Raw genomic sequence first — 14,982 nt, forward strand, 5'->3', positions numbered from 1 at the left:
CACCACTCATTCCATTATAAGGAAGAAGAAAAACAGTGAAAAGTGCTTTTTCATTTTTTGTTGGGATTAAACGCAAACAAGCTGGTTTAGCAAATAGTTCAAAACACTGTTTGTACATTCCATGCCATTCAATTCAATTCTATTTATATAGTGCATTTTACAATCAGAATTGTCTGAAGGCGTTTCACAGAGACCCAGAGCCTCAACTCCCTTAAGAGCAACAGTGGCAAGAAACACTCCCTTTTAACAGGAACAAAACCTTGAACAGGACCCGACTCATAAGGAGAATCTTCTTGCTGACAGTCGGCTGGGAAGAGGAGGAGAAGAAGAGGGAGACAGGACAGAGAGGATGAAGGAGAGAGAGAGAGAGAGAGAGAGAGGAGCAAACATGCACATACATCATACATTACAGGGAACAAACCTGACAGGTTGTTGATGTTGTCAAGCAAAACCATTGTGTTTATATTATAGTGGATGTTTATATCATCAGTTAATAAATAATAATAATTAAAACAAAGAACATGAACAACAGAGACTGGTGCAGGCAATAAGCATCTGAATGATCAGGGGCTGGACTGCAGGTCTGGAGACAGAGAGACCTGCTGAGAGACCTGCAGAGAGAGAGAGACACACAACAAAGGAAGACAGCAAACACACTTTATGACATGATTCACTCGTATTAACCACACTAATGAGAATAGAGGAAAGGTAAGAGGGTGAGAGGGGGATTTGAGGGGACAGGGAACCGCCCAGTGGATCATCTTTGTGTCCCCCGTGCAGGGGGGGAACTAGCAGCATAGCTATGCTAGTTAAGAATTTACCGGCCCTATAATACCTGTTATATCTGTGGCTGAGGTCAACAAGTGACTGTATCTATACCCAACTTCTCTACACACTAGTTTAGACTAGTTATACACCTTACTAAACAGAACTTTTTTAAGTCTAGTCTTAAAGGTAGAGGCGGTGTCTGCCTCTCGGACCCAGATTGGTATCTATTTGATGGGACCAAAAACCTGATGCACCTTCACCTGTGTTTACATGACAGACAGCAGAATGATGATGCCACTGCTGTCCTGTCCTAAAGCAAGTCTGTTAACACCTATATGTTTAATTTTGAAAAAAAAAATATGCATCTCACACAAGTTGATCTGCAAAAATATATAGCATTTTTATTATGGACTGACTGACCTGTATCTCATGTAATTGACCTGAAGAAAATCATCATGTTTAATCTAAAATGATCTGAAACTATGATTGTTCCATAGAAGAAGCTTTAACATCTCTCTCTCTCTCTCTCTCTCTCTCATTCTCCTGACTCAGCCTGTCTGTGGGCGTGTCCTTTGGCCTGTCACTCATCCCCGCTCCTGCTTCGTGATTGGTCTCTCTCCTGCGGGGCGGTCGCCAAAGCCACATGGGTGTCTCTGTGCCCGTTAGTCTGAACCATCCTCCGGTGGAGACGCTCCGGACACTCTGGAGCGACTTGGCGCATCCTCAGCATCGTCTGTGCGCGGAGAAAATTCAAACTGATCTGAGAACAATATATTTTGGAAAAAGACACTATTTTTTACAGTAACTTCTATTAATGTAAATATATTTTTGGAACAGTGGGAAAGAATAGAGTTTTGTCATTTGTGCGTTAAAGTCCCTTCTGGATTGAACTATTAACTAGAGATGATATTTTCCCTCTGCGCTCTGGGTGGACTCAGAGCTCTTACTCATCAAAGCGGATTTATCACTTTATGTATATTTTAGAGGACTCATTTAAGAAACTTTGATTTCCCTGCGCCGGAGAACTGCTGGTTGCTGGAAAGAAGTATTTGTTTGTACAGGTGACAACATTTTAAAGTGACTCTCTAACACACAGAGGTACTCTGGTGGCTCTGGCGGGCACTTTGCTCTCTTCTGCAAGTGGCACGGGTTTGATGGAAACATGACCAAAGCTGTAACCGGACCGGTTCACCATCACATCCTCATCCTCCACCTGCTCCCACTGCTGCTGCTTGATGTTTTACCGTTGTGTCTGTCCGCGCAGCGCGGGCATCCAGCGCGCTACTTTGGCCAAATAGCCGAGAACTCACCGGCTGGGACGCTGGTGGACGGTGTAGTGATTCTGGTCGAAAGCTCCAGCTGCCACGGAGTGGACCTCAATGCCAGCCTGAAGGGAGATTATGCGTCGGATTTTGGGCTTGTCCACCACCGTGGGCACCAGGACCACAGGGGGCATTTTGGTCTGGTTTCTGCCAAAGCTTTGGACCGGGAGTTTATTGCGATGTACATGCTGACTGTGGAACTGCCGCCGCATTGTCTGAGGAGACCAGCAGTCGTTCAGGTCGAGGTGTCAGACAGGAACGACAACATCCCCCGGTTCACCAGCGAGAACAAGACGATTGAAGTAGAGGAGTTGACACCGCTCGGTACCGAGCTGGCTCGCTTTGACTCGAAGGACGGTGACGCTGAGAGGAACGGACGCGTCACCTTTTACGCATCGCCAGAGTCTCACCTTCTCCACGTGGTTCCGCAAACCGGGCAGGTGAGGCTAGTCGGATCTCTCCTGGGCATCAGCCAGGTGACTCTGTGCCTTTACGTGAAGGACGGTGGAGATGTGTCACTGATAGGTGAGCCAGTGTTCCTGCACATCAACGTCCGACGGCCCAGCGCAGCGCGGCGCAGGCCACGGGCTCTGACTGAGGAGCTGACCTACACAGTATCCGTCCCGGACCACGTCAAAGTCGGGGACCTGGTGTTCACGGTGCCAGACCAGAGATTCGATCAGAGGTGGTTCGAGGTGATTTCCGAGGCTGACTCTCCTGTCCAGATCGAGCGGGACTCGGGCCGTTTGTACCTGGCGCGCAGTCTGCTGGAGCCTGCCGAGGTGGTGGTGAAGATCCAGAACCTCAGAGGTCAGAATGCATTTTGAATTTTTGTGCGTAAGAAAAAAACATCTTTAGAGTGTCTGCGTCCTGGTGCTGCTGCACACTTTGGTGGATTTAATGTGTGAGTTTGTCTGGTTTGGTTCTCAGAGTATGTTCAAGCATAAGTGAAACGAGTGGTGCTTTAAAGTTTGACTGTACGTGTGGCTGAATGGGCACAGTGTCTAAATTGTGGCCTACAGTGATATGATATGAGGATGTGACGCGTTATTGTCTTTGACAGGCTGTTTTCAGTTTCTTTTGCAGCTGTGATATCCATCTAACGTTTATAGCAGAATGTTCCATTGAGGACTGTGAGGTGTTCATTCATAGGCATGTGTGTGTGGTGCGCATACGTGCGTGTGCGCGCCCGTGTGGGCTTTTTTCCAGCAGAATTTGAATCGACCTCAACCGTCACCGGCTACTTTCCACTCTTTCATTCATTCCTCACAACACTCTACACAAGACTGCCAAGTATGTGTGAGTGGGATGTGTGTGTGTGTGTGTAAGAGAGAGAGAGAGAGAGAGAGAGAGAGAGAGAGAGAGATGTCAGCCAGTTGTTAAAAGACAAACAGAATTGACAGTATTTAGTGTGAGGTGAGGCAGAGTAAACAGATTTTACTTACACACACACACAAACATGCCTGCATGTGTGCAGCCTTGGCCGGCTGATTATTTGAATATTTAAAAAGCATTTTGTAGAGTGCAGAATTTGTTTTGCTCAGCTGACTTGGCTTCTGTAACACTACAGTTTAACATTTGGTTTGATAGAGGTCACTCAGTAATAACAACACATAGGTTGTGAGGTTGTGTGTCAGCACCTTCCAAAACATGTTCCTGCTCTGCCACCTCTGTGGTGAAGGCTGGGTGGAGGTTATGCACGTACTGGACACGTATTGTGTGGTTAAAGCATGCTGCACAGCCATACAGAACCCCGTACTACCATTCTGTGTAGACAAAACAGACTGCAGTTCAGAGCAAAGTTACGTGATTCTCATGATTCATCCATCTCCATTCTCTGATTTACACTTTGGTTTAGGAGTTGAAAACTGTACTCACCCTGGCCTGTTGGTCAAGTCTGAGACGTGTCTGGCAGCTCAGATCTGTTTGACAAGATGAAACAGCGTCCAGATGCTGTTTCCACCTCGCCCCCCACCCCCAAAGTAAATGTTTAACCAAGAGCCTAAACTCTTCACATCTGGATGATGGCGGCCGCTTGGTGTTCTGGTTAGATCTGGCTAATCAGTCAATTCAAACTGCTGTTTATTTACAGAAATTAGTTGTGTTTGCTCACCTGGAGCTCTCCCAGGTCTGAACACATGGACGCAGAGCCACGGACAGGAAGCGTTGTTTGTGTAAAAGCTGCGTGCAGAGCACAGGTCTGCTCTGGTTTATGGCTGCAGAGAAAGAGTGTGTTGTGATTTGGTGGACACGGCTCTGAACGTGCTGTAAACTGGCCGGCTGATTGAGGCGGCCTGCCTTTCGTCGGCTGCGGTTGTGATCTTGATGTGTGGGAATGAGGTCTGTTATTCTGACAATGGCGGCATGTTGGACTGATTGGTTGTTTGGCTCAGCAGATGCTCTCTGTGTGTAGTTTAAACTGAAGAGAGTCAGACTTTTCTCCATCAGCAAGTAACATCACTTCAGCTCCAGATCCGCACTCTCTGTCTCCATCAAGATTAAAGCCCAACTAAACTTTAAAAAAAAAAAAATCTCATTTCAGTCACAAGGTTCTAATAATGATCCTCCATTCGCCAGGGACACACACTCCCACACACTCCTCACCTCCTGTCTATAATAAATTCAACACATGCGACCCTCACTGTACACATAGACATCTACATCATCCACACACACGCAGGTCTGCTTCACCGCTTGGCAGCTCGTCCATCACTGCAGATGGCAGCGGCTCTACTGAGTCTGTTTTATCCTTGACTTGTAATAAACACACACACACACACACACAGTTGTGAGTTGTGTGGATATGTGGGCATTCTTTTTCTCTGTCTTTTGTTGTCTGTTTTCCTCGTTATGGAATAGTAAGCTGTATTTTTCTGAAGCACCTGGTAACACTGCATACACACACTTCTTTCAATCAAACCAGACTTTTCACATACTGATGCTAAAATGCAGACATTTGTTAGACATGTCTCTACCACCAGCAGACATTTGGACTACAAGCTTCCTTGTCTATTTTTGACATTGTGTATTGCATCAGTGTATTTTTGTCAGGTTACTGTGTTCTCTGTAAAAGAATGATGGGTCTGCTCCTGTGAAACAAGTCACTCGTGTCAAATCCTTTTCTGGAGCGTGAATCTCTTTCCTAAACTTTCCTGGATATCAATCAAATCAATATTTCAAACTTAACAGCTATACATGTATCAGATGCAATCAACAGAAAGGCCATAGTTACTTGATCAGTGGTGTGTTTGCTTTCTTAGACCACAGAGTGCACCATAATTCTGCTGATGTGTCCATCCAGGTATTACAAATCACATTTGTATTCATACTTATAGCCCCTCATGTTGCAGATGCTGTATCTTTTATGTTATTATGTTCAATATTTTCATGTCCTAGCTGGCATAGCCGGGCATACACTGTGGATTTTTTTTGGGCAGATTTTGACCTGAAATTCGAGTGAAAATGTAGCTTTGTCGTGCATTTTTAATCACGCAGTGTACAGGGGCTCACGAGAGGCGATTAACATCGCACGAACGGCGTTCGGACGATCGTTTGAATTTCTGACATGTTTGATATTTTTGTTGCACCGTTTAAGCAAAGATGCGACTCGAAGTTCCCCCACTGCTCATGCGTTTGCTGAACACGCTTGACGTAACTGCGCCTACACGTTTGTTTCAGATGATAACAAATATGTTATCACCTGAGCACCTGAAGTCAGTGTAGTGTGAGCAGTGACGTCGCAACCGGCCATTCGCACCGTACAGTGTGAGCACATAAATCATTAGCTTTGACTTGACATCACAAGTGTTTTATTCTTACTGTGTGAGTTGAGGCATATCAATGGATATATAACTAGCAACTTGATGAAATGACAAACAGCATACAAAACTCAGCTGAAGTCTAAAAAACTTGTGACTGTGACTCAGATAAACTTCACACAGCACACAACTTCTATTTTTTATTGTCTCATTAAAGGTAATAAATGTGTTTATTTGCATATTTAAATGAGAAAATCGTTCCTGTTGGCTGCAATTAATGCAGCTGCCTGCACACACCGACAGGCCTATTCCCTCATTAAGCTGCAGCTTCACTGTTGTTAACTGTTATTAATTGTTTTGTGTGTGGGATGTATACACACTCACAGACACACATGCACGTACTGTTAACACAAACATGGCCCTGGTCTGTCAGGCTTTCCTACAGATTTTCTGTGCTTGGCAGCCCTAAGGTGACAAACACACACACACACACACACACAGTTTTTTCCCTCTTGTTTATTCTATTGTCTTTATTTCTGGATTTAGCCTGAGGCCCGAGGCAACCTGCCACAGTGCCACATGTTTGTGTGTGTGAGACACCAAACACTACAGGACTGTGTGTCCTCGAGGCTGCTGAGCTTCACAGTGATTGTGTGTTTGTCACTGTCACATACATTGATCACACAAATCTCGATATGGAAGCTTATTTGTTGGTATTTCACTGTGTGTGTGTGTGTCAGTGTGCGCGTGTGTAAAAAAGTGCTGCAGGATAAATTATTGTGGCCACACTGAAGCTCCAAGAATAACCTTTTAAAAAGGCAACAAGGAAGCAGTACACACATAAATAATGGAGCATATTCATCAAATTTAGTGTCAACACTGCTGAATTACTGAAGCTTGTATATTTAACATATGTCAAATATAATATTTCAGTGTTTTACGATGCCATAACATTTTTGTTATGTGTGTTCCTATAGTCAAGTGGGGAGAAAACATTCAAAATGAACCTGGAAGCCAAAATGTTTTGGGGAAATGTTTGCAGATAAGTGAATTTTAGTTAATTAATTAGTCATTTTTAATTAAACAGTAGAAAAAATTGTGACATTTTTATCTATCAAAAATAAAAACAGAATTTTGACAGGCTGTGCTGGTTTTACGGGTTTGGAAAAAGATGGCTTGTTCTCTCTGGGTTAGAGGAGATTGTGTATCTCAGCAGTAATGCGGTCGATGTACCGGTCTGCTGTGGTGAAGAAGGAGCTGAGCCGAAAGGCAAAGCTCTCAATTTACCGGTCAATCTACGTTCCTACTCTCACCTCTGGTCATGAGCTCTGGGTAGTGACCAAAAGATGAGTTTCCTTCAAAGGGTGGCTGGGCGCTCCCTGAGAGATAGGGTGAGGAGCTCAATCACCTGAGAGGAGCTCGGAGTAGAGCCCCTGCTCCTCCACATCGAGAGGAGTCATGTCTCCCTTTGAGGGTGTTCTGGGCATCTCCCCCCGGGAGGAGACCCCATGGAGGCTGATGATTGCTATAGACCCCCCAATTTCAAAAGAACTGACTTCAGTTCCTAATGAGCTGGAATTTGTTGCCCAGAGCTGATATATTAGTTTTCACTGGAGAAACATTAATACTGCAAAGTTAGAGCGACTGGCATGGGATAGCTTAACTAGATTAGCACAAATACTGAAAGCGTAGAGAAACATATTAAATAAAAATATGTTTTTTTATCAACATTGAAAATAATCTGATTATTCTTTTAGAGTGTCTAAATGAATAGAGCAGAGTAAATGTACACATTTCACATTCTGCTTCACATGACCTTTTTTATTCTTTGTCGTAAATCTGCACATTGTAATAAAAATGGCAGCCTCTTGGGGACACTACAGGAACTACAGTATAGTGTGCTGTTTCCTTTGCTCCCCTTTCTGCCCTTCATTCTGTCTCTATTGCTTCCATTACTCTTCCATTGTTTCTCTTTCTCCCTGTTGTCCTAATAGCTTATTGACAGCCAATCAGCTCTTGCCTCAGGCTAGACTGCTCACCAATCACCAAGTAGGACAAGGTCATTGTGCCCAGACTGCAACAATAAACACATACCCACTGCAGCAACACATGTGACACATAAAACATGCACTGCATATGAAAGTATTTTGCTGATTCTAATTATGTAAATTTGACCCTTTAAATGTATCTTAATGGTAGTTGTTTATGCTAAGCTAAGCTAACTCAAACACAAGGCAAAACAAACTGTCAATCAATAAAAAAACATAATTATGAATTGCAGCACTGTGGATGTGGTTGCCATGACAAGAAGCAACCTGTAAGATGCTCAACACGCACTTGTTTTTTAACTCTCTCTCTGACACACACATACGTGCAGGCGTATCATAACATACTTAGTAACTTATGCTTGCTCTCACTCTGTCTCTCAAACCCACACACAGAGCCAAGTATCAGATCTTGAGAGGCCTTCATCTGGGTTAATTAATGCCATACATCACAAGACACACACATACACACACACTGCAGGCTTGATCACCACTTTGCTCTACTCAGGGTATCACAGGAGATTTTCTGTGTGTGTATGTGTGTGTGTGGATGATGGTGCACACACACTTTTTCCATCCCTCTCTCGCCTCCCTGTTCCATCCTGCAGCTCAGTTTTCTGACCTTTGACCTCTGCACCTCTGACCCCGAGAACACCCCCTGATGGAAACAGTGGGCAAAGAGGAGACTGCTGTTACCTATTTAACCTGTTGCATTGGTGGTAGGGAGCGTTAGGAAGAGAAATTGCAGTTATTGGAGACATTGGCTGTAACTTTGCTTCAGAGATCAATGTGTGCTGGAGGGGTTTGTGACATAAACCAAACTTTTGATTTACAGCGTTGCAACTAAACTGGGCTGGTGTGGAGCCTGATGTTTTTTTAGCACTGGTCGTCAGATGTTTTTTTTTATGAGAAAGTATGACTTTAACTTTCAGTACTAATGACAGGACTAGCTCAGATGGAGCTCCAGTGTATGTGAACAGGGATTATATAACACAAGTGAGCAGAGACGTCTTTTCTCTCTGGTTTAGTCGAGCTGTTCTTCTCGCTGTCTTGCGCCGACACACACTGATAATACAAACTGACTTCATCCTCTCTCTCTCTCTCTCTCTCTCTCTCTCTCTGTCTCTGTCGGCTGAGAGATGAAGGGGGGGGGGGACTTAGTTCTCCTTCAATAACTGAACAACAATGTTTATTTCAGAAAACAAAAACATCAGAAAAATAACCTCCTGTCTGCATTCATGCTGCAGTGAAGCACAGACAGTGCGACCTCAGCTGTTTTGTATGTGTTGATAACATGTATGTGAGAGATGTTGCACATCTGTTTTCTGCATGTTAACCCACTAACAAACACACACACACACACACACACACACACACGCACATACAAACCCTCAGGGCTGTTGCACATCATTGTGTCTGTTCATGTGTGTGTTGACGTGTCCCCGCTAATTGTCTTCCATCACACTCTGCTGCTGTTGTTCTCTTCCAGCTGAGAAGGGATGGATAGATAGATGCAGGGTTGGATGGATGGATGTCATGGCCACTGAGGCTGTCGACTAGGGTTAAATCTACTCAAATCTGACAGTAACTGCACAGTTTAATCACTGTTTTTAGCCAAAAAATTGGGTCATTTTTGCAGATTGTTTCCATATAAACTGGTGATATTAAATTCTAATGTTTATACCTATATGCTGGCCTCACTACAGCGTGGGGCTACAGCAACCCAGCTAGCTAAACTGTGTAAAATGATGAGGAGTCCTGCTTTTTACTGTGGCTGTTTTCATCACTCACAGAGTAAAAACTGTAACAAAACACAAACACAATGACCATATGAAATTACTAATATACATACATGTAAATAAAATGTTTTAAAGAGCAAACAAATGTTATTTTTATACAAATAACATGTTTAACCTGAACTTTTTGTTCAGTTGGACACTTTTTTAGATGCAAACCATGCGTTCACTCAGCATCATTTCTTTACAATAAGAGAATATAGAGATGACACAGATAAACTTGGTCCTTTCAAAATAAAAGCATACTAAGCGTTATGCCTTAAGGGCAACACAACCTATCTAAGGTGGCATTTTCTTTTCATAGATGGATGTGATTAGCACATACTATTGGTTTTCAGACTTCAGACAGCGCCAGAGCATAACAGAAGTCATTTAAGGTTACCTTTCCTATAGAACAGGCCTATACCCTGTTCTTTTATTAATCAAACTAAATAGCCCTATGTTATTTATCGCACGTCGCATGTCATTTCTGTCTCTACATGGTCACACAATTACAACTCACCTCAATTCACCCACAGACACACAGACACGTGCGCACACACAGGTGAGCACACCCCCACCAGTGGATAATGAGTGTGTGTTATTTTGCTCACTGTTGCTCATGATATGCTAGTTGGATAGACTGAACTCCATTGACTATGCTATGCGAAGCTTACCCTTCATGGTGCAAAATGTGTGTTGATGGAGAGTGTGGGTAAAATCCTCAAAGAACTGATGAGGGAAACTATTGAGAAGAAAGATGAACTGTAGAGCAGCGATGTGTCGGTTTTATCCAGCAGCAGTTTATGACCTTCACTGATCCCTGCAGTGTGGAGAATCATGTTAAAAACCTTAACGTCTCCAGAGTCCTGGCCTGTCCGTCAATCTTCGCCATGACACTCCTCATCCGCCTTCCTTTGTCCTCCTCTCCCTTGGGCTCTCCTTCCTTTCACCCCTCGTGGCTGAACCCCGGGGACATCAGTTCCCCCGTTGGTTGAAAGGATGAAGGGGAGGGGGGGTGGAGATGAAGTGACGCTCTTGGCTCGCTCTTCCCTCACTTCAAGCCAAGGTCACAGTGCAGATTAAAAAGTATACTCTGTGCCTTATCAGCTCTGAACTTGTCTCTTCAGGGGGATCAGGGGTGTAGCAGTCAGGAGGGAGACGGTGAGCCCTGTCCTCCAAATTCCTTCTCCCCCTCTGTCACCACCATCCTTTGCCTGGGTGACAGAAACTTTTCCTCTTTGCCTGGAGCTTCTGAAAGTGAAATTTACTTTCTGTAAGATGGACATCTGTGCAAACAACAGTGCAGATGAATAAGAGAAGAGTGCGCAGTTTTGAGGGATATCAAGAAATTATGTTCACACTCCTGAGAAAAGACTGGAATCAACTCCTATAGAAAACACTTGATTCTTCCAGACAAGCAAACAAGCAGCTCCTCTGGAGGATGCAGCAGCGACAGCAAGTGTGCTTTAAGAAGAGTAAAGAAGACGAAGATAGGCTTTCATTATGGCTTCATCTGCAAACACACACACACACACATCTTGCTTACTCTCTGCTTATCACCCCTCGCTAAGCCGTGAGAGAGAAGATATTGGGGACATTAAACATTTTCAGGAGGGAGCTTCATTTCCAGCAGCAAAAGCGGGATTTTTTTTGCGAGTCTAAGCAAGAATTGCAGTGAACTTCCTGTCTCACACACACACACCCTGCCTCCCTCCACCCTATAAATCTGACTACTCCTCTGTTACCTTAAATAATCCTTTATTTTTACATTTGATCTTAGGTGGGTGTTGTGGTATCATCACCTCCATCATATTGCTCATGGCAGAACGTCCTTCCTGCAGTGTTCACACTGTGTATCCTCTGATGTTCTAGTCTGACCAGTCCATCTGCCACACACACACACACACACATGCTGCCAGCTGTCACACAGCAATCCCAGGGTACCTGACCCACATGCCTCCTTCAACACATGGACACATATTTACACACACATGCATGCTGTAAATTAATGTAATAAACACACACACACACTCGACAGTGAATCTGTTGAGTTCCAACTAATTAATGTGCAATATCAAAACTCTAACATGCTAATATGACAGGAGGATTATGGTTTCTGAAATCATGAGGTGCTTGTCAATTTTATGTTTTCAGACACCAGTGCAGAACATCATTAACGACATTCATAGTCACACAGAGCAATATTAAGATTCTTCTCTTTAGAGACTCACACAATTTGGTCATAGTCTGGTTAAATTAGAAAATATCAACACTAAATTGTACTGTCAAAAAAGTCAATGTGTGGAAGTGTCACCATCTTGGCTGAAGACTAACTGGTTTATAATCTGGTAAAATTGCAGCTGTGGAACCTGTAACTGTTGAGCAATGTTACGTTTGATTTATTTGGTTTATGTCAGTAGTGGAGTGCATTTTTTTAATTGTGCTAATAGAAATATGCTCAATTAAATGTACGATTTATTTCAATAAAACCAAAGCTCAAAGGTCAATCCATGTAGTTAACAACTAATCCTTTAAAGGGTCGTGTGCAAAGGCAAAAGTACAAACCAGTCTTAATTAGGCTTGTGCAAAATCGTATCGTGTGCAATTAATCGTCAGAAAAACTGTAATCGATTAATATTTGCCACTTATCGATTACGGCGATTAGTGCCTCGTCATGATGACGCATTTTTGTGTGCGGCGTACTCTCACCATCACCCGCGCACATGTGAGCCCACAATAACAATAATGGTGGAAGGCAGTGGTGTTTAGTTAAATGATGCGGAGCAGCACGTTTCTAACATAAGTTCAACGTCTGTCACCATAAGCCCGAGCACGAAGAAAGCGCAACGAGGACACAACACTACACTACAGCTGTATATAGTGCCGCGACATGCATTAGGTGAGGCGTGGAGCGTTGGTTGTTGCTATAGTAACTGAATTTTTGCTCGTATTAAATGAATGAACTCCGATCTTTATTTACGGACTCCACAGCAAGATAGGAAACATTACAACAGCGAAGTCTCCTCCAGCAGATATTGGAAAGAATTCCACTCAGCCGAGAATCCGCGGTACGTTTAGTCATTGTGCTGCTTATGACCAAACTAAGCGCTGGAAGAACGTAACGTAGGTTGATTTGCACAGACACACATTTAAATGTGAAATTGTCCGGTTTGTTTATTTGTTTGTTTTTTCTGCTGCTGTTCTACAGTCTGAGTGAAAACATGCACTAGTCTGTGACATATTCCAGTCACAGGTTTATTTGCACAGACACATTTTTTAACTTGAAATAATCACTGATGTGACTTTTCTGAACTTATTTGTCTATTTGTCTGTTTAATTTTAATGTTGACATGCTTTGTGACCTTAAGCATAGCAAGCAAGTAACATTTGAAGGACAAAGTTACTTTAAATGTTTGCTTCATTATTATTTTGAAGCAGTTTGTGCCTCAATATTATCAATACATATTTCCATGGCTGGTTCGTGCCTAATCACCAGCTTAGCCTGTTAGAATGAAGTAGTTAACTTGACTGATGATTTGTCGGTATCATGCTAGAACACTGTGCCAATTTAGAGTCAAAAACATGTAAGTGCAACTGTCATCAATTAATCGTCAAATTAATCGTTATCGGCTAAATGCCACAATTAATCGTGATTAATTTTTTTGCCAATATCGCCCAACCCTAGTCTTAAGACAACAAGATTAAACTGTTCACCACTGTGTCATTGCTGAGTTATTTGTGATCCCAAACTGTCCCACTTTAGTCCTCACTTTGCTCTGAAACGTCCACAGTCCAAACATCAAAGTGGTCCTCGCAGAGATAGAAGAACAAAACACACACAAACTATGCCTGACCTACTGGCCTGACAAGAGAAACTCCACCAAGTGAAAACACTCTGAGAGGTAGATATAATATGACAATCAACCTGAGCAGCGCGCGCACACACACACATGCACACACACACACACACACACAGACACACACACACCTTCTGCAGTAACAATACAGGACTAAACTTTATTTGGAGTCACATGGAGCTTCAGGGACAACGACAAAGGTGTAGATGTCCGTCTGCTCACACATAGACACACACACACACATGTGTACACAAACACACACACACACACCTCTTCAGAGTGGGGCTGGTAATCTAATATGAAGCAGGTTTGTGTTTGCGATAGTGTGGCCTCAAATCAGCTCTGACAGGACGGCCGCCGCTCGCTCTCACACACCCTGAGGGTCCTGCACAGTGTGTGTGTGTGTGTGTTTGCGCGCGTGTGTCACAGTGAAAACCAGTCGAGCCACAGTGGTCTGTTAACACCTAGCTGATCTGTGTGCTCAGTGACTGTGTTTCTGCCTCTGATTTGTGTTTACTTCTGTGATTTTCAGTATTTTTTTGGTGTTTTACCTGAGTATCAATAATGCGGTTAGTGTGTAAGTAAATGTAGAATTTAAATAATAATATTCCTTTGAATTTCTTAGTCATGATATTGTTGTTCAAACATATTTAATGGTACGATATATGCATTATATTTGTTTCAATATAGAATACAAACACTAATTATGTTAAAAGACTAAACAGTTGAATTCAATAAGGGACTATAAACTGCATTAGAAAACTGATTTGTTCAATTTGTTTAGAAGCAGAAAAAATAGTAACTAGGAGACCACAACACTGAAATGTGGGACTAACAGAAGCTTATTTTATCATCATATCCCTCAATTATATAGCTATTGTGTGTATTGGAGATATCAGCCTAACATACTATGAAACAATAAAGTACATTTCTCTTAATTTAAACGTCAAACTCCTTTGAAATTTCTGTACCACCTTTGTGTCTTATAGAAAAATGCATTGGTCAGGTCATTTCAAAATAAAAGTTACATGTGACATGGTGGGTTAAGGAAAAGATGGCTTGATATACAACACAACTGTTGACTGAAAGCTCATATTATATGTTACTAGAATAACTGGCTTCCATATAATAATCCTATATATATGTGATATAAATATATCTATATGGTATAAATGTAAATTAGTCTCCTAGGTCACCTGGCAAGTTCCAATTCTTGTGTTATATATAGTTTATTGCTACAGAATGTAAAAGTAGAAAAGAAAAGTGTCAAGTGCATATAATTATACATCATGGAAATGTAATACTGCAGTATGTGCAGTATGAGTGTTTTAAATATAGTCTGCTTTAATGACATTAACCATGTAATTATCTTCTCATTTCTAAAACAATTTGCCAAAGTTTTCTATTTCAGTCATTCTGTGGTTTCACCTTTGTACCTGCAGCTCACACACACA

General features: G+C 42.6%; 1 protein-coding gene across 1 annotated transcript in view; it reads left to right on the forward strand.

The window, feature by feature from the left end:
- The first annotated feature begins 1,930 nt into the window (after window positions 1-1,930).
- LOC114448379 (neural-cadherin) overlaps window positions 1,931-14,982 on the forward strand; it is a 97,325-nt gene continuing 84,273 nt past the window's right edge. Inside the window, exon 1 of the mRNA XM_028425296.1 lies at window positions 1,931-2,900. Within this exon, the coding sequence (XP_028281097.1) occupies window positions 1,931-2,900 (970 nt within the window). The remainder of the gene's footprint in view (window positions 2,901-14,982) is intronic.

This window comes from Parambassis ranga, chromosome 16 (assembly GCF_900634625.1).
Source record: "Parambassis ranga chromosome 16, fParRan2.1, whole genome shotgun sequence".
Lineage (NCBI taxonomy): Eukaryota > Metazoa > Chordata > Actinopteri > Ambassidae > Parambassis > Parambassis ranga.